Genomic DNA, 20,723 nt, shown 5'->3' with positions numbered 1-20,723 from the left:
CAAATATTTTAATCTATTGTTACTGCATCCATTTACATTAATCATTCAGAGGCCAAATAGAAGTAGAGGTCATGTCATTTCTTGCCATGTTTAAGCCATGTTCCATTTTCTTTTTTTTAATTGTGAAATTCCTATACACACTGCAGGCTGTTTACACCTTAGTGTAGATGATTACCAACAGTGGTAAACCCTGGCAACTTAATGAAAGGGTCATAGTGACCTGAAGTACAAATTGTTTGGAGCTTCTCTTCCTTTTTCCACTAATGTATAAATATCTCAAATCACTCCTATATGAGTGACCAAAATGCTCTTTGAAAGGCTAAATTTTCAGCCAAACTATTCTATTTTTTTACCTCCTAGGACCTGGCGTCCACATATGTTGACATCACATTTTGGGTTATTTAGACCAAAATACTCAATTTTGCTCTACAAGTGCCCGATATCCACTTACGAGGACATTATACTGTTACTGTTATATCAAAATTTTAAACAAATATCCTCATATGTGGCTCTCATTTTCGTTAGAAACAAAAATTAGGCAAAAAAAAATCTGATAATTCTTTGTTTTTACATTCATCAGGACCCAATCAGCCCAAATATCACAGAGAAATTAAAAATGCATGCCGTGGAAGAGTTCGGGTCTTAGGAGGTTAAAGTGTCCTAAATGATTTTTTTCAATTAATTTCTACTTCTACTCAACTTCTGTTTCAAGACACTTTATATTATGAGGTGAAAAAGCTACAATAAGAAAAAAAGAAGAAGAAAATCTCAATGATCAGATGACCCTTTTGAACAACCATTTGTCAACAGTGGGAAGAAAAAAAAAAACTCCTTTGAACAGGAAGAAACCTCTGGCAGAACCAGGCTCAGGGAGGGGCAGCCATCTGCCACTACTAGCTGGGGGTGAGGAGAGGGGGACAGGACAAAAGACAAGAGGAAGAGAGCCAGATAATAATTATGATTAAGCGCAAAGTAGGCATAAACAGAGAGAATGAAAAGACTTGACTGAAGAAGAAATGTTTATTACAGGAAATCCCTATCATAGACCTGTTGCAGCACAAGAGAATTAAGGGTCACCTGATCTACACCTATTATAAAGCAAAGTTTTAAGCCTAATCTTAAAAGTGCAGGGGGTATCTGTTTACCTGAAGCAAAACCTAGAGGTGGCTTCAAAGAGGGGCCTGAAACCTAAAGGCTCTGCTTACCATTTTACTTTTAAATACCCTAGGAATGACAAATAAATCAGCAGTCTGAGGGCAAAGAAGTATAAGATTGGCCCTGATTATTCATGACCCTGTATATGAATAATGTGCCATGTTTTCTGAAAAACCATAAAACACAGCACAATGCAATAAAAATTACCTCACAGTTTCCTTGGCACTCTGTACCATGACCCTTTTAATAGGACTTAACTCCATGGGAAATAACACTCAAAACATGGTTTGCTGGTGCAATCTGTCAGTAAAAAAAAGAAAAGGATGAAAGCTTCAAATATAGATCAGATTCAAACAATTTCATCAAATGTTTTTCCTTTGTGAATCCTTTTTGTTTTGCATTGTATAATTCTTTTCAAATAAGAAGTGCAAGCTCATTTGGATTATGATAATCATATGTGTGGTACATGTGAACAAGCACCTATATAACTGAATAAAATGGACTGACAACTATATAACACTTTTCTAGTCATACTGACAACTCACACTGCTATGATACAACCTGCACTGTTTGCACACTTGCCTGCATGTAGATATAAAAGTGTCAAAAAAAAAAAAAGACAAATCATTGGTGGTTCACACTTGTTTATGTTGATTGAAATTTAATTTAAAACAGCCGAAACCCAATTTAACGCAATAGATCTGCCAGGGTAAATACGGGGATGATTTTTTACACATACTTGTCACTGAGCATGACCAATGTTTTATTGCTCCTGGTGGTACAGCTTATTGCATTTTTGTATTACTACTGTTTCCTATTTTGGAGTCAAATCACATGTTAACTTATCTAATCATAACTGACTAGATTTATGTGAACAGCTCACATCTTTACACAGTCAGGAATAGTCACTGAATAGACATCCCTGTCTTTGTCACTGTTGTGTGAACTCATGGATGCAAAACTCACCAGAGCTGCAGCAGTCTTGCGACAGATGTAGCTGCAAATCTCACCGTCAGCTGGTAGCGATTAAGTGTCAACACTATGGCCTCCTTTCATAATACTAGATACCAGATCTGGCTCTCTCAGCTTCAGGTGTAGGGGAAGACCTGAACTTATTGCTTGGTTATTTATTAACGTCTGTCAGGTTTGCGGCCTAGTGCAAATTTGATATTTTAGCAGGTCAAACATGCTGTTTGTTATTCCCCGGAGACGTGGGGGTGCCTCTGCAAACCATTGGGCATCCCGGGTTAATGCCAAATGTTGAGTTAGAGTCAACATTCAACCTAAATAATACAGTGAAATAGCTCCATTTCTATTTCAAAACATTTCTATTATAAAAACAGCCATTTGAATGGGTGTATTCTGTGTGGTTTTTTTCCATTGTTATTGAGTTCAAATTAAATCTTCTAAACCTGGTCAACAAAATGTTTCCAAGGAAAATCTATTGGTCCATGTAGTCACCGCCCTCCAGGTAAATACTCCAGTTTCTGCAGCACACACCAGTCACCCTCAGTGATGTTTTGCTCATCTTGTTTACTGCTTCAAATATCAGCCTTACAGCTCTTATAAATACCTAGAACAACATCTTTGTTTTGCAGAGCAAGAGACGGGTATGTCAGTTCAGATATCTTGCCAGCTTTTAGTGGAAACTATCTTTGTTGTCATATTGTCTTGAAATGTTCTCCTTCAGTGGTAAACATCCAGGAACAAGTATTTTTCTTACTTTATAAAGAAAAATATAATACAATTAGGCATTTCGGGAACTGTTAAACCTTAGCAATACAGATTTTTTTTTTTGCAAATTTTATAAATGTATGATACACCATTGAGAAGTTGTTTTAATATGATATGCATATTTGAAATATCCAGAACAGCTCTGTCCATGTCCTGGGCCAAATGGATCTTCATTCTTTGGTCCTGCACTGCTCCATCCCTGCTCCTTGTAGGGCTTGTGGGCAGACAGCTGGGGCTCCAGGTGGGGGTGCAGGTAGTTCAGACGGTGACCTGTTCTCGGTGGGGTACACCTGGAGACCAGGGTTTATTTGAAGATGGAGATGTAATCATTGGTGGGCTCTTTAATCTTCATTACAATCCTCCAGCTATAAACTATGACTTCACTCAGCAGCCCTACAACAATACTTGTACTGGGTAAATCTATATGCATTTTTTTTACTCTTATAACTGTACAATTTCACTGCATTTTGGAAAAACAGGAAAAAACAGAAGATAACTATTATTTTTATTTCTGTCTTTTCTATTCCAAATGCAGTCAATTATTTTCTTTCCATTCTTGTTAATAATGTCATGATATATGAATATGAGCTAGTAATTGTTGTGCTTTTTTCTTTTATCCTGGGTGCCCAGGGTGCAAAATCTTCCATTGCAGTACATCTATGCTATGGTGTTTGCAGTGGAGGAAATAAATCATAGTACAAACTTGTTACCAGGTATAAAACTGGGCTACCACATCCGTGATAACTGTGGCCTCCCACAGTGGGCTTTGCAGGCAGCACTGTTGCTGGTTGGTGGAGACAGCACTAACTGTAACACAAGAGCCCTGCAGTCTGGTTATGGACAAGAAAGAGGTAATAAATCTAGTTTTGGAATTTTGGCCCTCATTTAAAAATGAGCAATTAAAATAAACCAGTAAATTAAGTATTATTAGTTTTCTTTAAACTATAACTTTATCTCACTGTATTTTCCATTGTCATCAGGTGATAAGCCCATTCCTTTGATCATTGGTTGCTCCTCATCTGCAACAACTCAGACAGTCGCCAAAATCCTGGAGCCTCTCTCTGTACCTTTAGTGAGTTGTACTATCTATCTATCTATCTATACATATATATGTGTCTGTATGTATATGTCCCCCCCACAAATCTATACATGAATTTGATACAACTTACTTACTCTTACTCTGACTGATCATAGTGCACACAAGTAATGCATTATTTTAATCTTGCTGAAAAAACAAAACTACAAAGACTCTAGCAACACAGCTATATAGTAGAACCCTGTGTTAAATGTACTATATATTTCAGTATATTTATATGTATATGTATTTATGAGTATGACTTTTTTTTCAGATTAGTTATACAGCTAGCTGTCCCTGTCTGAGTGATAGACATCAATATCCTAATTTCTTCAGGACCATGGCCAGTGATATTTACCAAGCCAGGGCTTTTGCCCAACTTGCCATACATTTCAATTGGACCTGGATTGGAGCAGTGATAACAGATAATGATTATGGGCATGTTGCATTAAAGGTGGTTTATTTGTTGCAATTTTATCTTTGCAAGAAATCTTCACAACTGTTTGACACGAATCTAAAGGTTCTCTGCTTTAATGTAAATTTCAGATATTTGAGGAAGCGATTCAGGGAGCTGAGGTGTGTCTGGCATTTGTAGAGACTCTTCAAAGGGAAAATATTGTGCGTGATGCCAGACGAGCAGCACTCACAATTCAGGCCTCAGCTGCAAGGGTGATTTTGATCTTCACATGGTATACAGATGTGTTGGAATTATTCCTTCAGCTTGACAAGTTAAATGTGAGAAACCATAATAAAATTCATAATGCAAGACAGAACTGAGGTTTGTAACAGAATATTTTTTTCATTTTTTTCTTACTTTGTCCTTTTGCTTACTAGGTTACTAACAGGCAGTTTCTGGCCAGTGAGGCTTGGAGCACCAGTGGAGATCTGCTCCAAAATCCAGTTACAAGCAAAGTGGCAGCTGGTGTTTTTGGTGTGGCCATTCAAAGTTTAACTATACCTGGATTTGGAAATTATATCAGAAGTTTGAATCCATCTCATCGTCCTCATGATGAGTTCTTAAGAGAATTTTGGGAAAAGGAGTTTAAATGTAGTCCTGGTCTTACATCTGTCTCTTCATATGCTTCTAAACCCTGCAGTGGTACAGAAACCCTGGAAGAAGTGCAGAATCACTTTACTGACACCTCCAAGCTAAGAGTGACATATAATGTCTACCTTGCAGTTTATGTTGCAGCACATGCCCTTCACAGCTTACTCTCCTGCCCATACACAGACAGCATTTCTGAAAATGAAAACTCCACTTGCTCCTTTCCAACAGATATTAAACCCATAGAGGTTAGCAACATTGCTTTCACTCCCAAATTTCCATGTATACCGTTTTTCAAAAGCTACATTTGCAGTAGGGACATTAAGAATTTACAATTCCCCTTAAAATTAGACTAGTACTTTGTACTAAAACACTGAATAGTTACTGAATATTAACTGTTTCAACATTTCCAGGTCTTGCAGCATGTGGCCAAAATAAACTTCACCACACCACAGGGTGAACAGCTTTATTTCCAAGGTGCTGACATCCATGCAAAGTATGACCTTCTCAACTGGCAGAACACGGGTGAGGGCCCAGCAAAATTTGTTTTGATTGGTCGTGTGGATGGGTTTGACCTCCACCTTAATGAGTCAGCGATTCAGTGGACCACAGGATCCAATCAGGTAGCTAAAATAGGAGAATTAAAAAAATTTTTGTGGGTCATAATACGTTGTATACATGAGAATAGGATTTTTCTTTTTTTTCTGTTGTTTAGGTCCCTGTTTCAGTGTGCAGTGAAAGATGCCCCCCAGGTACACGGATGGCACCCAGAAAAGGTCAACCTGTTTGCTGTTTTGACTGTATTTCATGTGCTGATGGGGAGATTAGCAATAAAACTGGTGAGGAAGATATAATAGCCTCACAAGCATTTAATCTATTCAGTACTCCAATATTCATTCATCAATCTTTTATTATACCATAATCCTGGCTTTAATAGTTTCAGCACATCTACGTTTTGCTGTATGTATTTTCTTCTCCCAGGTTCCCCTCACTGTGACCGATGTCCATCTGAGTTCTGGTCTAATGCTAAAAGAACAACCTGCATTCCTCGCCAGCTGGATTTTCTTTCCTTCAATGAAACCTTAGGAATTACCCTGACTGCAGTAGCTGTTTCTGGTGTCACTGTGACAACAGCTGTGTTTGTGGTATTCCTTCACTATCGTCAAACACCTATGGTGAGAATGCATATCTGTGTAACAGAGACACTGTACATTTTGGGAAAAAAGTTTCCAAAACATTAAGCATATAGGAATCGTTTGAAAGAATTCACAGAAACTGATTATAATGATATTCCTATTCTCATGTTAAGGTCCGGGCCAACAATTCAGAGTTGAGCTTTCTGCTCCTTGTGTCAATCAAGCTCTGCTTCCTGTGCTCGCTCGTGTTCATTGGCCGTCCATCAGACTGGTCTTGTCGTTTCCAGCAGGCCGCTTTCGGGATCAGCTTTGTGCTTTGCATCTCCTGCCTCAAAGTCAAGACCATTGTGGTTCTGGCAGCATTTCGCTCAGCTCGGCCTGGTGCTGAAGCCTTGATGAAGTGGTTTGGTCCAGGCCAACAGAGAGGAAGCGTCTTCTTCTTCACCTGTGTGCAGGTGCGACATGCACTTTTTGAAACCATAAACTATTACTGTTAATGTGATTACAGAAATTAACTTGACTTTGTACAATGCTTCTCCATAAAGGTTATCATCTGCATTATTTGGCTATCAATCAGCCCCCCTGTTCCCAAATCTGACCTGGATGTCCCAGGGCTAAAAGTTACTCTGAAGTGTGCCACTGGCTCTGTGGTGGGTTTCTCTCTGGTATTGGGCTACATTGGACTACTGGGCTGCACCAGTTTCCTCTTGGCTTTTCTTGCCAGAAAACTTCCAGACAACTTTAACGAGGCCAAACTGATCACCTTCAGCATGCTGATTTTCTGTGCTGTTTGGGTGGCTTTTGTTCCTGCCTATGTCAGTTCTCCTGGAAAATATGCTGTTGCTGTTGAGATTTTTGCCATCCTTGTCTCTAGCTATGGTTTGCTGTTCTGCATATTTGCTCCAAAGTGCTTCATCATTCTTTTGAGGCCTGAGAAAAACACTAAAAAACATTTGATGGGTAGATAGGAAAGCAAATGTAACCATTGCCACTGTAATTCACCTTTTTAAAAATGTTAACAACTGGAATAGAGTCATTGTATTTATCTGGTCATATATCATTTAAAAATATGATGGTTTATTGTCTTATTAAATTGTGACATATCCTAAAACTTTATGACGGAGCTGCATTTGCATCACTATCTGCTAGCTATTGTCAGTGTTTACTAAGCTATATGAAATCAGAAATATTCACTCAGACATGAATTAACAAAATATGTCAGGCTGTCAAAGAAAAAAAATTGACAAATTTCTTATCTTTTTTTAAATTTTACTCTTTTGAAAAAAATCTGCACTGCACCTATTTTACAAAAATTGCTTAGGTAACAAACACATTCATAAAATAAAAACACCATTATAAAAGAAGTCCAATGTTGTGTTGTTTTTACTTTGTAGTGGTACAAATGTTTCATTAATGTTGAAAAATAAGAATTTTAAATGCCTTTAGTCTATTGAGATGTGCAGTTTGCAGTATGCACTGCAGTATGCAGTTAAAAAGTAAATTGTTATACAGAAAAGATTAATACGATCAGAGTACAGATGAGATTTCAGTGTTCCATACTGTTTTATGAAATTTCTGTCTAGTAAATAAATAATTGACTAAAGTGGACGCAAACCAGTAAACAAATTAAAACAAATAAGTACTGCTGAGAAACTAGAATACAAAAATTACAATAAAATTATCAACAACAGAAATAGCTGGTGAATATATAATATGTAATATAATAAAATATAATATGTAAACAACTTAACAACCCCCTAAAGTGTCAAGTCACATCATGTGACAGCGCAACATAAATCAAATCAAACAAATCAAACATCCTGTGTCAGCTCTGCGCTGACACAGGAGCATCGAGTCCAGTGACCTGGCTGTTTCATCTTTGTCGAAAGCCCAGCATTGCAAACAACAGCGGAACTTAAAGAATCGATCTCACCGGGCTAGTATTGATCCAATACCGATGCCGACTTGGTATCGATAGAATCGATATTTGGATCGATCTGCTCACCACTACCTCCCAGGCTTCTAGACTTCTGATTGGCCAACATTATGTTTTTAGCGTTTACATGTGGACGAAGATATTTTTTCAAAACTGCAAGTGTGGACGGGATTTTTTTAAAAGCTCAAACGGTAAATCTCGGTTATCAAAAATACCCGTGGACGTGTGAATGTAGCCTGAGTGCAGAGTTGAAAGCTGGGGTGGGGCTTTGTGTTGGGGTCTGACAGACACAGGCCGTCCAGTTGGTTCTATGCAGCAGACAGTCCCACAGTGGTGCTTGAGGGATCGAGAAAGAAACACTTCTCTAACAGACTGAAACTTTGCAATCAGGGAATGAGAAACAGGAGGAGACACAGCTGGGGAAAATTGGAGCTGAGGAGACTAAGAGAAGTAAAACAGAATACAATAACCCGAGACACTGACCTTCAAATTAAAACAGGAACTCACACATACAAAGAAACACAGACTTTATACAGAGGGAACACACAGGCAGGGATGACTAACACTAAACTGAGGAAGAACCGAACCGAACGAGCTAGAAACCACAATAAACAATAATAGAAAACACAAAACGCTGGGTCAGATAACCCAGGACCATGACAATGTTAGTGTGTGTACAAAAAAGTGTATCAAAAGTCCTCTAGCTATCAATGTTATGGATATCTCCATTTTGTAAAGAACAAATACATAAATAACAAAAATAAAAAAACAAAATACAGAATGAACAGCCTTTTTGTATCCATTATCTGCATTATTTGTAATTCAAAGTTAAATTGATCTTCACCTTGGCTAATATTTTGTCAATTCACTAGTCTTGTCCCTGATTTGTCATCATTTAACCAATATGTGGCAATCAGTAAGGTTGGTAAATATCCACATAACTTTGCGTTGATCACAGATTACAATAAATGATAAAGGAGCATACTAAGTTAAATGAGGTTGTTAAAGGTGGTTGGACCTCTACATTCACAATGTAAGGGTTTTAGCTGGAACAGTTTTTCAAAGCCATAAAGTTAAATTAACATTCTTATATATTTATGGAATAAAGTTGTGACTCTTAATGACTTAAACATCCTTAAGCGTTTGATTATTTTGCATGAAATGTGCATTTGTACTCATATATTTTATCTCTTGATACCTCCATTAAAGTAATTGGGAACTATAGTATTTCAGGGGAAGCTTTTCAGTCCAAATATGAAAATAATACATGACCACTACAGAAGTAATAAAGAGATAATTTTAAAAGATGACCAAATACTATATGAGGCACACCTACATACACATCCTAACTCCACATCTTCTATCTGCAAGGCATAATGATCACTCGTACTATCGTGTCACGTCTTGAGAGGACTGATTTGGGAGTATATGTGTTGTCATGTTCACCTGCTCACCAAAAGGCCCTGCCTCTATATAAAGTGCCCTCATCTGCAGTTCATCTACTCCAAGGAGGAGGATGGATGTCAGCAGCCAACTGATGTTATAGCTGGTGTATGAAAATACACATTTTTAAATTGTACAGTTTGTTATATTTGGGGTTTTAGTGTAATCTGATATTTTCATTCTAGGAACTGTTTATGGACACTGATTGAACTCATGCGAATAAACCAAATTGAATGTACTGTACATTTCTAAATGTGTAGAACAGCTGCATCTATGTCTTGGTTTTCCTGGCTCTTCATTGTGTGGTCCAGGTCATCCCAATCTTTGCTGCTTGTGTGGCTTGTGGGAAGAGAACTGGGAATCCGGGATGGACTTCTGTGTGATCAGATGTTGACATGTTCTCGTTGGGGTACACCAAGTAGCCAGGGTCTGTTTCAAGATGGAGATGTAATTATTGGTGGTCTTTTTCCTCTTCATTATCAGCCTCCAGCTATAGACCATGACTTCACTCAGCTGCCACACTACAATCCATGTACTGGGTAAAACTCAGTTACAGAGAATATTTTGATTACTGTAGAATAAGAGCATATATAGATATAACATAGGAGTAATTACTGTGTCTTGCTGGTTGATTTGTACTTGCAGTTTTACAAAAATTATTCAAACAAAATTCACTAATTTATATTTTATCATTTTATCTCCCCTCTCTCAGTTTAGAATATGTTCCACTGCAGTACATATATGCTATGGTGTTTGCACTGGAGGAAATTAATCATAGTACAATGCTCCTACCAGGAATCAAGCTGGGCTATCATATTTTTGACAGCTGTGGGCGCCCACCATGGGCTCTCCAGTCAGGACTGTCACTCGTTGGTGGAGACAACACCAGCTGCAACTCCACAAACCCTCCAGATTATTCTAGTGGGCATGGAGAAGAAATTAAAGACAGGAGGGGTAACTCATTCATTGATCAGAAAACATACAAAAAATCTGTCAGCAATTTTGCTTTCTACTTTTTCTACTCCTGCTACAAGATGTTGTTTAATTAAATCAATCATTTCTGTTTTCAGGTGGTCAATCTGTCCCCATGATTATTGGTGGTGCTTCATCCATAACAAGCCAGATACTCTCCACAGTGCTGGGGCCACTCTCCATACCTTTTGTGAGTTTTGTTTTGAATGCACCATAAAAACTGTATATGAGCTTTTTTGTTTGTTTTTAGATAAGTGGAGCCATCTTTTGGTTGAATTTATATCTTTTACTCAAAGAAATATTCATGCTTTTTTATGACAGTGGAGAAACTGATTTTTTTAAACAGAAACAAAACCTTTATAAGATGCAGGTTTTTGTGTTTGTGTGTGTGTGTGTATGTGTCTTTCAGATCAGCTATCTATCCACCTGTCCTTGTCTCAGTGACAGGCTCCAGTATCCAAATTTCTTCAGAACAATCCCCAGTGATATTTACCAAGCACGTGCTGTTGCCCAGGTTGTTATACGCTTCAACTGGACTTGGGTTGGAGCAGTTGTAGCAAACAATAACTATGGCTACATGGCAGTAAAGGTATTTGCATCTTTTATTTCAGTCATTTAGACTACTCAGCTATATCTCTAAAATATACAGTAATAAGTGCATTATATAACTACATTTACAGTGTGATAATGTAATAGGCTTCTTTCACCTGTATATGTCAGGTATTTCAGGAGGAGATTCAGGGAGCAGGTGTCTGCCTGGCATTTGTAGAGACTCTCCAAAGGGAAAATATCATTAGTGATGCCAGACGAGCAGCCCTCACAATTCAAGCCTCAACTGCAAGGGTGATTTTGATCTTCACCTGGTATACAGATGTGAGGGAATTGTTCCTGCAACTTGTGAAACTGAATGTGAGAAGCTGTAATGCCTATCGCATATAATGCATGCTGAAAAAAAGTTCGAGATTATATTTAAAAACAAAATAAACTTTAAAATAATTTTTCTTTTGCTTATTAGGTGACTGATAGACAGTTTTTGGCCAGTGAGGCTTGGAGCACTAGTGGGGATCTGGTCCAAAATTCAGTTACAAGCAAAGTGGCAAACGGTGTTCTTGGTGTTGCTACTAGAAGTTCAGCTATACCTGGATTTGAAAGTTATCTCCGACGTTTACACCCAATTCACCATCCAGATGATGAGTTCTTAAGAGAATTCTGGGAAGTGGAGTTTGGGTGTAGTCTTCATTTATCTTCCTCCTCAATGCTCAGTTCTCCTATCTCCACACTGAAGTCTAACCATAAATCAAATATTTTAACTTCAAATCCTCCTGTTATGTCTGATCAGAAAGCTTCACTATCACATTGCAATGGGTCGGAGTCTCTGAAAAAAGTACAGAATCTCTTTACAGATGCATCCCAGCTAAGGGTGACATATAATGTCTACCTTGCTGTTTATGCTGCAGCTCATGCCCTCCACAGCCTTCTCTGCCCCATTAAAGACAGCTCTTCTGAAAACAACATCTCCACCTGCTCCTCTCCAAAACAAATCAAGGCCACAGAGGTAAAGTAATCATGAATATCATCCTTTCCCTAAAAAATGTAATAAAAATCCATGTTGCATTCTTTAGACACTGAACAGGGTTTTGGTCCGACCCATGAGTACCCACAATGCTGTAATTACAACATTTCCATATGTTTCAGTATTGCACTTATCATTGAACTCTAATAACTCTAGTTTCACGATTGTTATAATTTTACAGCTTTTGCAGCACTTGCAAGAAGTGAACTTCACCACACCACAAGATGAAACATTTTACTTTCAAGGAGCCGATATTCCAGCAAAGTATGACCTTGTTAACTGGCAGAAAATGCCTGATGGGACACTAAAAACTGCTTTGATTGGTCAAGTGGATGGGTTTGATCTCCATCTTAATGAATCAGCTATTCAGTGGATCACAGGATCCAATCGGGTATTTTATATGAAAATAATGTAAACTGTACATTTGTAAATTTGTGCATTTCTTGCTCTTAACTGGAATACACATATTGTGCTTAAAAATAAGTGTTGGCTTATTATTTAGGTGCCTATTTCGGTGTGCAGTGAGATCTGCCCCCCAGGGACCAGAAAGGTCAGCAGGAAAGGAAAACCTCTCTGCTGCTTTGACTGTATTCCATGTGCTGCAGGAGAGATAAGCAATAAAACTGGTGATGGAATTGCAATCTAAACCCCTCCTTGTAAATCCATTTGATTTAAAGTCATGTACTTCTGCTGTTCTTGTTTGATTTTCCTTTCTCCTCTTCTTTCCTTCTCCACTCTTTTTACTGTTAGGTTCCCTTGACTGTGAGCGTTGTCCCCTAGAGCTCTGGTCTAATGCTAAACGTACTGCCTGCATCCCTCGCCAGCTTGACTTTCTTGCCTTTAATGAGACTTTGGGAATTACTCTTACTACAGCAGCTGTGACCGGTGTCACTGTGACAACAGTTGTCTTTGTGGTTTTCCTTCACTACCGTCACACACCTGTGGTGAGAAAGAAATGTTCACAACATTATAATGTACATTTTAAAGAAAACATCGTGTGCAGTTGGCAAGTGCAGTTTTTTTGTTGTTAGGTTTTATTTGACATCTCATGTCAGTTTTTTCTTCAAGATTAAATAATTGACAAAATATTAAAACAACATAATTATTCCACATGTGGCTGATATTATCTGTGTCACTACTTTTATAAAGCTGCACTTTCTTAATTTTAGGTGAGGGCTAACAATTCAGAGCTGAGTTTCCTGCTTCTTGTGTCAATCAAGCTCTGCTTCCTGTGCTCACTCGTGTTCATTGGTCGTCCATCAGTCTGGTCTTGTCGGTTCCAGCAGGCAGCTTTTGGGATCAGCTTTGTGCTTTGTGTGTCCTGCCTGAAAGTCAAGACCATTGTGGTTCTGGCAGCATTTCGCTCAGCTCGGCCTGGTGCTGAAGCCTTGATGAAATGGTTTGGTCCAGGCCAACAGAGAGGAAGTATCTGTCTTCTTACATGCATACAGGTCATACAGATGTTCTGTTTTGAATTTTTAAGTCTTTGTATTTTTACATCTGTCTAAAAACATTTTATTTTTCATATAGATTATCATCTGTACCATATGGCTATCCCTCATCCCCCCCGTGCCTCGACAAGATCTGGGTTTTCAAGGTTCAAAGGTCACTCTGGAGTGTGCCATGGTTTCTGTGGTGGGATTTTGTCTGATTTTGGGCTACATTGGCCTGCTGGCCTGCACCAGTCTCATATTAGCCTTTTTTGCTAGGAAACTTCCTGATAATTTCAATGAGGCCAAACTTATCACTTTCAGTATGCTGATTTTCTGTGCTGTTTGGGTGGCTTTTGTGCCTGCTTACCTTAGCTCTCCTGGTAAATACACTGTTGCTGTGGAAGTTTTTGCCATCCTGGCTTCTAGCTATGGTTTACTTTTCTGTATTTTTGCTCCGAAGTGTTTCATCATTCTTTTGAGGCCTGAGAGAAACACCAAGAAATATATGATGGCCAGGTAGCAAAAGTAAATTAACAAAATATGACAAATAATTATTATTTATCTATTTATCTATATCAGCACTTCATCTTTATGTATTTATCTTTGTTTGTTGTTAAATTAATAGAAAAACCTTGATTCACTTTATCCAGAATTAAGAATGATCATGCAAAGTTTTAATATATTATTGCAAATGTATATACAATACGACTGTAGTTTTATAGACAAACCTTCGATGAAAACAAAACACCACCCATATTAACTTATCGTGTCAATGTGGGTTTTTTTTTCTTTCTCTCACCCTCTCTCTCTCTCTCGCACTTTTTTTCGCTTCACTCAGCATGCGAGCCTTGTGCTTTACGCTGGGAAGAGGGGGGAGGGGCGGTAGTAGTAGTAGGCGGCACTCAGTAGCACAGGAACAGAGCTCAATTTTTTTTTAGGTTTGCTCAGAATCCGGTTGTTCAGTGATGACGCGACGAATCCTACTTCCGGGTCTAAAGTAGTCTGCGTTTAATATGGCTTTTGTGTTGTTAACATGTTTAATGTTATGTATTTTCTTCTATTTGATCTCAAAAAGCTCCTAAAACAGTCAGTGATCACTGTTGACCTCCCTCGTCTTTTATTACCGCTAATCATTTATTTAAGCTCAGTTTTTAAAACCTTAGGATGTAGCTACAGCCCAGCCCATGCAGCAGTATATGAATGACTAACCTCGTATTGTGGATGGATTATCTCAGTTGTTCTCCTGGCTGAAGTTTGGTCCTTTTACAGCATCCTGCCATGCGATTACATTTGTTCCTGACCACCGAGAACACTCACGGTAACTTTTATCGAGTGGAAAAAAGGTTAGCTTGTTTATATTAAGCTAACATAGCTGTGTCGCTAGCGGTCACGTAGCACATCATTATATACCAGCTAGCCCAACTTCAGTAACCCTACAAACGTCACTGCTGTTTAGTTTTCTGTCTTCATTTATGCTGGAAGTGATAACAGAGCTGTACGTTTTAATTTGTTTCCAAAACCCCGCAGTCAGGACATGCTATATTGTATTTAGATAGAAGCTAGCGAGCTAACTCCCTGCTAACTTCTAACTCCGTTAAATGTCATAAATTCCGTTTTCATGGATGCCTGGATGTTAAACTCAATTGTTACACCTGGTAGAGCAGAACGCTGATCATTTTATTAAAGATGAAAGACTTTAGACAGTTTTTCAACTCTCAGTAATGCCATAGTGATCGTTTGATATATGGACCTGCAGCGGAGTTTAGACCCAGACACGGCTAGTGACGTCAGACTGAACAACCGGATAGTGGCACAAAAATAACGCCATACAGAGCGGGAGGGAGAGAGAGAAAGAGAGCCAGGGACAACAACGTCACATTAGAAAGGTACAATCATCCACAACTATTTCCAGTTGCAGATGATAAAGGATTCAGAAAGTTTATTCATACAGGTCCATATGACAGAATATGCATCTTCTTTTTGTTTTCATATTATAATTTATATTTAATTGTATTGTGGTTTGCAGTGTTTTGTGTTGTGTCACTTAAAATTTGTAAAAGGAAAAAGCTGAAAATTCAAATAGTTAAAAGTTGAAATGTGAATAGTTGGTTTTTGTATTATATGATTTGTTTATTACATTTTATGTGGAGTGAATAAATAAAAGTATACTTACGGTGGCCCCTACAGACAAAGCACATACAAACTTCTAATCACGTACAAACCCTGAAGCATGTACAAACTCCAAAACACGCAAAAACTCCAAAACACGTAAAAACACGTACAAACCCCGAAGCACGTACAAACTCCAAAACACGTAAAATCTCAGAAGCACGTAAAAACTCAAAACACGTACAAAAGACAACAGAAGTGCTCCAGGATGCTAGGGGCAGTGTTGAACTTTTGTTACCTAGTGGCTACACAAGCCAGCAAGTACCAACGACCATATTTGGTGTGTGGTAATAACAGGTAAATGAACATTTTTTATTTTATTTTTTTTATTTGACTATATATGAATTCTTGTGTATAAATACACAAACAATACACATATGCTTTCATGCTTTCAATTGTGTAATTTAAGTGATCTAGGTAGCTCTGTTTTGGAAGAGTTTGTACGTGTTTTGTCTGTAGGGGCCACCGCATATATTTATATATAAACATTTATAGATAAAACCATTTTTTTTTACATTAGTAATTCCTTTTGTGCATAATTTTATATTATTGTTAATAACAAATTAATTAAAGCAACAAAACAACCTGAAGAGCCGGTTCGGAGCCGAAAGAGTCGGCTCATTTTAGTGAGCTGAACCGAAAGAGCCGGTTCTCTAAAAAGAGCCGGAAATCCCATCAGTATTGCACAATGCTTCATGTGTTACTGTGTTTTACATCATATACCACAAAAATGGCTGAAGCACAAAATAAAAAGCTTAGTTTAGTAAAAGAATTATAATTACATTTAACTTACATAATAGATACATTTTGACAATGAAGTGTAACACAGTCAGTCAGTTATATTTGAAAAGATTTATTTAAAAGAAAGAAAAGAGGAAAAAGAGTAAATAACTATTATTTAGATTTCTCAAGAGGTTTTAATATTTACATTTATTATTTTTATTAATATATTTTATTTTCTGATTTACTGCACAGAAAATGAAGATGTTTTTAACATAAATGAAAACATTTTATGACACAATCCCACGGCCCATAACAGCTTTCTTTGTGTTCATCTCTGGTCTCAACAGGATTATGTAACATTTGGGTCCAAACAGTGTGATCAAGAGTCCAAAACTTGAAGCAAGAATGGCAAACACCTCCACTGCATCTGCAAGTTTTCCTGGTGAGCTGATATAAGCAGGAACAAAGGCCACCCACACAGCACAGAAGATCAGCATGCTGAATGTGATGAGCTTGGCCTCATTAAAACTATCAGGGAGATTCCTCACCAGGAATGCAATTAGAAAACTGAGGAAAGCCAGTATGCCAATATAGCCCAATAACACTGCAAAACCAACAGTGGACCCAACTGAACACTCATACACTATCTTGTCATTGTGGTATTGGGTGTTTTTATGTGGAGTTGGAGAGGAAGAGACAAGCCAGGTAGTGCAGATGGCTGCCTGAATAGATGTCAGAAATAGAACTGTTCCTCTCTGCTGCATTGCACCAAACCACTTCAGACTGGCTCCCCCTCCTGGCTTGGAGGCTTTGAACACAGCCAGAACAACCATGGTTTTTACCAGGATGCATGAGACACACAGCACAAAGCTGATCCCAAATGCTGCATGCCTCATTTGGCATGTCCACATCCTGGGTCGTCCGATGAACAAAAGTGAACACAGGAAACACAACTTAAGTGACATTAATAGCTGGAAACTAAGTTCTGAATTGTTGGCACGTACTATAGGTGTTCTGCGATGGCAGATAAAGATCCCCAGAACAACAGCACATATAAATGTTCCCAGTAAGGAGATTGCTGTCAAACAAATACCCAAAGGGTCATGATAAGAGAGAAACTCTGTTTTCCTAAGAACACAGTGGTCACGCTGTGGGTTTGACCAAAAATCCTCTGGACAACTGGTGCACCCCAAGGAGTCTGACAAAGAAGTGTTGATGTTGAAATGCATACTATATTTCACAGAAATTAAATCAAATATGTCATACAGAAAGACAAAGACCTACTGCTCTTGTTAGTGATCTTTCCCTCAGAACAAGGGATGCAGTCAAAACAGCATTCAGGCTCTCTCTTCCTTCTCACCATGTGGGTACCAGGAGGACAACTCTCACTGCATACTGATCGAGGTGGCTATTGGACATAAAAAATAAATATTTATTGCCTGCTACAATTCTATATACTGTAAATGTCATAAAAGGTACTTGTCAAATAAAAACATATCTAACCTGTTTGGATTCAAAGTTCCAGAAGATTTTGCCTTCATCAAGTATGAGTTCTTCACCTTTTAAAGCTGTCCTTTTAACCTCACCCACTTTCTGAATTTTAGTGCTTCCATCAGGGAGCCACAACGCATTAATAACATCATAAATTGGTACCACATCACCATTCTCGTCAAATGACACTTGATCGCCAAATGGAGTGGTGAAGTTCACTCTTTCCATGTAATAAACAAGCTGTTTAAAAGGAATGTATAATAAGTAAATTATTTTTTGCTCCAAAACTAATTATAGAACCAATGATTTATTCATAGATGGAGTGTAAAATGATATCACATCTGCCATGGCTCCAGTAACTTTACAGTGCAAACAGTGGCAATTTTTCAGTTCAGTAATCAAATATAATATTATATCTATGGTACCTACATATATAAAGTCATTTATATCTAAGTCTCAATCAACCAAGGCACATTACTAATAATCCTGTATAAAAGTTAATGACCTGAAGTTAATGAAATTCTGAAAGCATGCAAAAACAATTTATCCAAAGGTGGAGTGTAAAATGATAACACACCTGCCAAGGCTCCAGTGACTGCAAAGAGGCACAGCTTTTCCCACTGAAAGGCCCTCTTCCTGGCTTGCACCGCAGCATATCATCAAGGGAATATGCCAGTGCATAAACAGCTTTGTACACATTATACTCAGGCCGCAGGTTGGAAATGTCCAAGTACTCATTGTCCACATTTCCTAGATCTTCCTGTCCAGTGCATAGTGCACCTCCACCTTCCAGCCAGCCTGCTGGAGCTGGAGCAAATCTGCACTGAAATGTAAATTCCCAAAACTGATTCACCTGAAATATTTTGAAAAATGTTTATTACACATTATGAAAATATACACACACAGAGTAAAAGTGTCCAAGTCTCACCAAGCTAATTCCGTAGCTAGTGTTGTGATGTAGATCAGGATGTATTTGCAACAGGAATTCCCTGAGCCCTGGTATTTCTCCTCGGCGAATGGTGATACCCAGTGTGCCACCCAGGTATGGCATAAAGTGAGGTGTTTGGAGCACAGCAGATTCTGTCCAGGCTTCGCTGGCTATCCACTGTAGACCTGTCACATTTTGCCTTACTACCTGTGTATTAAATTAGACCAAATCTATGAAGTAATACTGAGCCTCCAACTTCTTTACTGAAACAGTTTTTGATCTTTAAAATTAATTCTGAATGATTATTTTTCTGTATTCATTTCTGTACTCACAATGATACGTAATATGTGTTTTACACAATTATGAACTATAATTATGAAGACCTCTGTAACTAGTAACTATTAAAGTGTTTTAAAGCGAAACCTCATCCATAAGGTGCATCATGCGACTAGGATCTTCAAAGACAATGACAACTCGAGCTGTAGAGGTTTTCATCACATCAACAATCCTCCGGAGTTCATCTGTGTCTTTGTCCCAGGGTAAAACCTCAGTGTAGGCCAGGCAACCTTCACCAGACACACTCAGCTCAGACTGAAAGGATCTGGCTGCATGAAGTCCATAATCATTATTACTGACAAGCAGACCTGCCCAAGTCCAGCCAAAATGCTTTAGAATCTGGATCATTGCACGTACCTAAGTGAATATAGATTAAAGTGTAAGTGTATTGAAAAGAAGAAACAAAACAAAATTTCTGTGCATAATCTGTCTGTCAGTGTCCACAGAACAGCATTTAAATACAATTGCAATTTAGCTTTATTCTCTGAGACAATAGAGAAAAGAAATAGAGCATAATTCTCAAAACTAATTATTATTATTATTTCTAATATTTTCATATCTGTCTGTGTTCTTCTTTTACACAGATATTGAAACAGACTTTTGTTTTTCCATTTTAATTTTGATGACAAATTTTCACCTGGAAAGTATCACTTGGGATCGTTCTAAAGAAGGATGGATACTTTTGACGGTCACTCAGGCAGGAACATGTGGCATAATAACTCACCTGTGAAAGATATAGACTGCATATGTATATTGTGGAGCTATCCATGTAGAGATATCTTAATTTTGTCATCATGACTGCATTATTTTTTATTTCATAAAATGGTTTTACATTTTCAATGAAATCAACGCAATCCAAGAAAACTGTTACATGGTCAAGCAGAAAACTTACCATAGGTACTCTGTACAAACCTAAGACGTTGGAGATGGCAATAGAAATTGTAGAGGACGGATCACCCACAATCCCTACAACTGGAGGATTTCCAACACATGTATCATCTACTACAATTTGATCCTCTTGACCACTGGCTAATGATAATGCTCCACGGAATCCAATTCCAAGTTCAAAGCAGTTATCATACAGAGTGTATCCCAGAGTCACATTTGGTAGCAGGTTTGAGTTTCTGTTGATCTCATCAATAGCAAATGCCATGGTTTGTGCGAGCTTAAATCCTAGAACATACACACTAAGACGAGAAAAGTTTAATTACTAAAAAGTATAATACAATACAGATTTTTAAAATATAGGAAAATGAGCACAGTGAAAATGTTGCAAAAGGAATAATATTATAAACAATCAAGGAAAGTGAATAACAATTAAAGACATATATTAATGAAAATAAATTTTAAAAGAGAAGATGTTTTGTCTAGTTATTTCAGATATAAAATACATATTCATATTAGGATTAGGTTTGGTGGTTTTCTTTTTCTGTTTTTTTCATTCTGTTTCCCTGTCATAGTTACCCATGGCAAGTAGGCTGTTGTGGCTGCGAGGTAAAAGACAGATCAGGAACACTTGAAAAGAAATGGACTTGAAACAGTCCACCCAGAACCACATCTCCAGTTTTGTGCAT

At 37.9% G+C, this 20,723-nt stretch overlaps 3 protein-coding genes across 3 annotated transcripts; 2 read left to right on the top strand and 1 right to left on the bottom strand.

Annotated features, from left to right (window-relative positions):
• The first annotated feature begins 3,037 nt into the window (after positions 1 to 3,037).
• Positions 3,038 to 7,113, top strand: LOC146619056 (extracellular calcium-sensing receptor-like). The gene is made up of 11 exons (XM_085370187.1): positions 3,038 to 3,303; positions 3,520 to 3,708; positions 3,844 to 3,961; positions 4,239 to 4,418; positions 4,511 to 4,699; positions 4,799 to 5,257; positions 5,423 to 5,632; positions 5,725 to 5,848; positions 5,991 to 6,184; positions 6,319 to 6,600; positions 6,691 to 7,113. Exons 1-11 carry the CDS (start codon positions 3,038 to 3,040, stop codon positions 7,111 to 7,113), a joined length of 2,634 nt encoding a protein of 877 aa, XP_085226313.1.
• Positions 7,114 to 9,911: 2,798 nt separating this feature from the next.
• Positions 9,912 to 14,022, top strand: LOC146619055 (extracellular calcium-sensing receptor-like). The gene is made up of 12 exons (XM_085370186.1): positions 9,912 to 10,063; positions 10,237 to 10,478; positions 10,595 to 10,686; positions 10,906 to 11,085; positions 11,217 to 11,405; positions 11,512 to 11,731; positions 11,810 to 12,051; positions 12,251 to 12,460; positions 12,572 to 12,695; positions 12,820 to 13,013; positions 13,239 to 13,520; positions 13,600 to 14,022. The coding sequence occupies exons 1-12, from the start codon at positions 9,912 to 9,914 to the stop codon at positions 14,020 to 14,022; spliced, it is 2,550 nt and encodes an 849-aa protein (XP_085226312.1).
• Positions 14,023 to 16,681: 2,659 nt separating this feature from the next.
• On the bottom strand, positions 16,682 to 20,723 carry LOC146619054 (extracellular calcium-sensing receptor-like). Its single transcript, XM_085370185.1, has 9 exons — positions 20,614 to 20,723; positions 20,042 to 20,336; positions 19,787 to 19,873; positions 19,237 to 19,506; positions 18,814 to 19,020; positions 18,463 to 18,738; positions 17,898 to 18,125; positions 17,679 to 17,802; positions 16,682 to 17,592 (listed from the first exon to the last, which is right to left on the bottom strand). Exons 1-9 carry the CDS (start codon positions 20,721 to 20,723, stop codon positions 16,682 to 16,684), a joined length of 2,508 nt encoding a protein of 835 aa, XP_085226311.1.

Source organism: Diplotaxodon limnothrissa, linkage group LG14 (genome assembly GCF_057381915.1).
Source record: "Diplotaxodon limnothrissa isolate DT_005_m linkage group LG14, D_limnothrissa_male_GT1.1, whole genome shotgun sequence".
Taxonomy (NCBI): domain Eukaryota; kingdom Metazoa; phylum Chordata; class Actinopteri; order Cichliformes; family Cichlidae; genus Diplotaxodon; species Diplotaxodon limnothrissa.
This window is presented reverse-complemented; position numbering and strand designations above follow the sequence as displayed.

What these genes read in the sequence shown, in the direction of transcription:
- LOC146619054 (XM_085370185.1), bottom strand. Translation starts at nt 20,723, where the DNA reads ATGCACAAAACTGGAGATGTGGTTCTGGGTGGACTGTTTCAAGTCCAT. An exon ending in AGTCACTGGAGCCTTGGCAG is followed by an intron (nt 18,126 to 18,462) that starts GTGTGTTATCAT and finishes CCTTTTAAACAG; the next exon opens with CTTGTTTATTACATGGAAAG. An exon ending in AAAGATCACTAACAAGAGCA is followed by an intron (nt 17,593 to 17,678) that starts GTAGGTCTTTGT and finishes CTTCTTTGTCAG; the next exon opens with ACTCCTTGGGGTGCACCAGT.
- LOC146619055 (XM_085370186.1), top strand. Translation starts at nt 9,912, where the DNA reads ATGTTGACATGTTCTCGTTGGGGTACACCAAGTAGCCAGGGTCTGTTT. An exon ending in AGAAATTAAAGACAGGAGGG is followed by an intron (nt 10,479 to 10,594) that starts GTAACTCATTCA and finishes TTCTGTTTTCAG; the next exon opens with GTGGTCAATCTGTCCCCATG. An exon ending in AGTGGAGTTTGGGTGTAGTC is followed by an intron (nt 11,732 to 11,809) that starts TTCATTTATCTT and finishes ATATTTTAACTT; the next exon opens with CAAATCCTCCTGTTATGTCT.
- LOC146619056 (XM_085370187.1), top strand. Translation starts at nt 3,038, where the DNA reads ATGTCCTGGGCCAAATGGATCTTCATTCTTTGGTCCTGCACTGCTCCA. An exon ending in GGACCACAGGATCCAATCAG is followed by an intron (nt 5,633 to 5,724) that starts GTAGCTAAAATA and finishes TCTGTTGTTTAG; the next exon opens with GTCCCTGTTTCAGTGTGCAG. An exon ending in GGAGATTAGCAATAAAACTG is followed by an intron (nt 5,849 to 5,990) that starts GTGAGGAAGATA and finishes TTCTTCTCCCAG; the next exon opens with GTTCCCCTCACTGTGACCGA.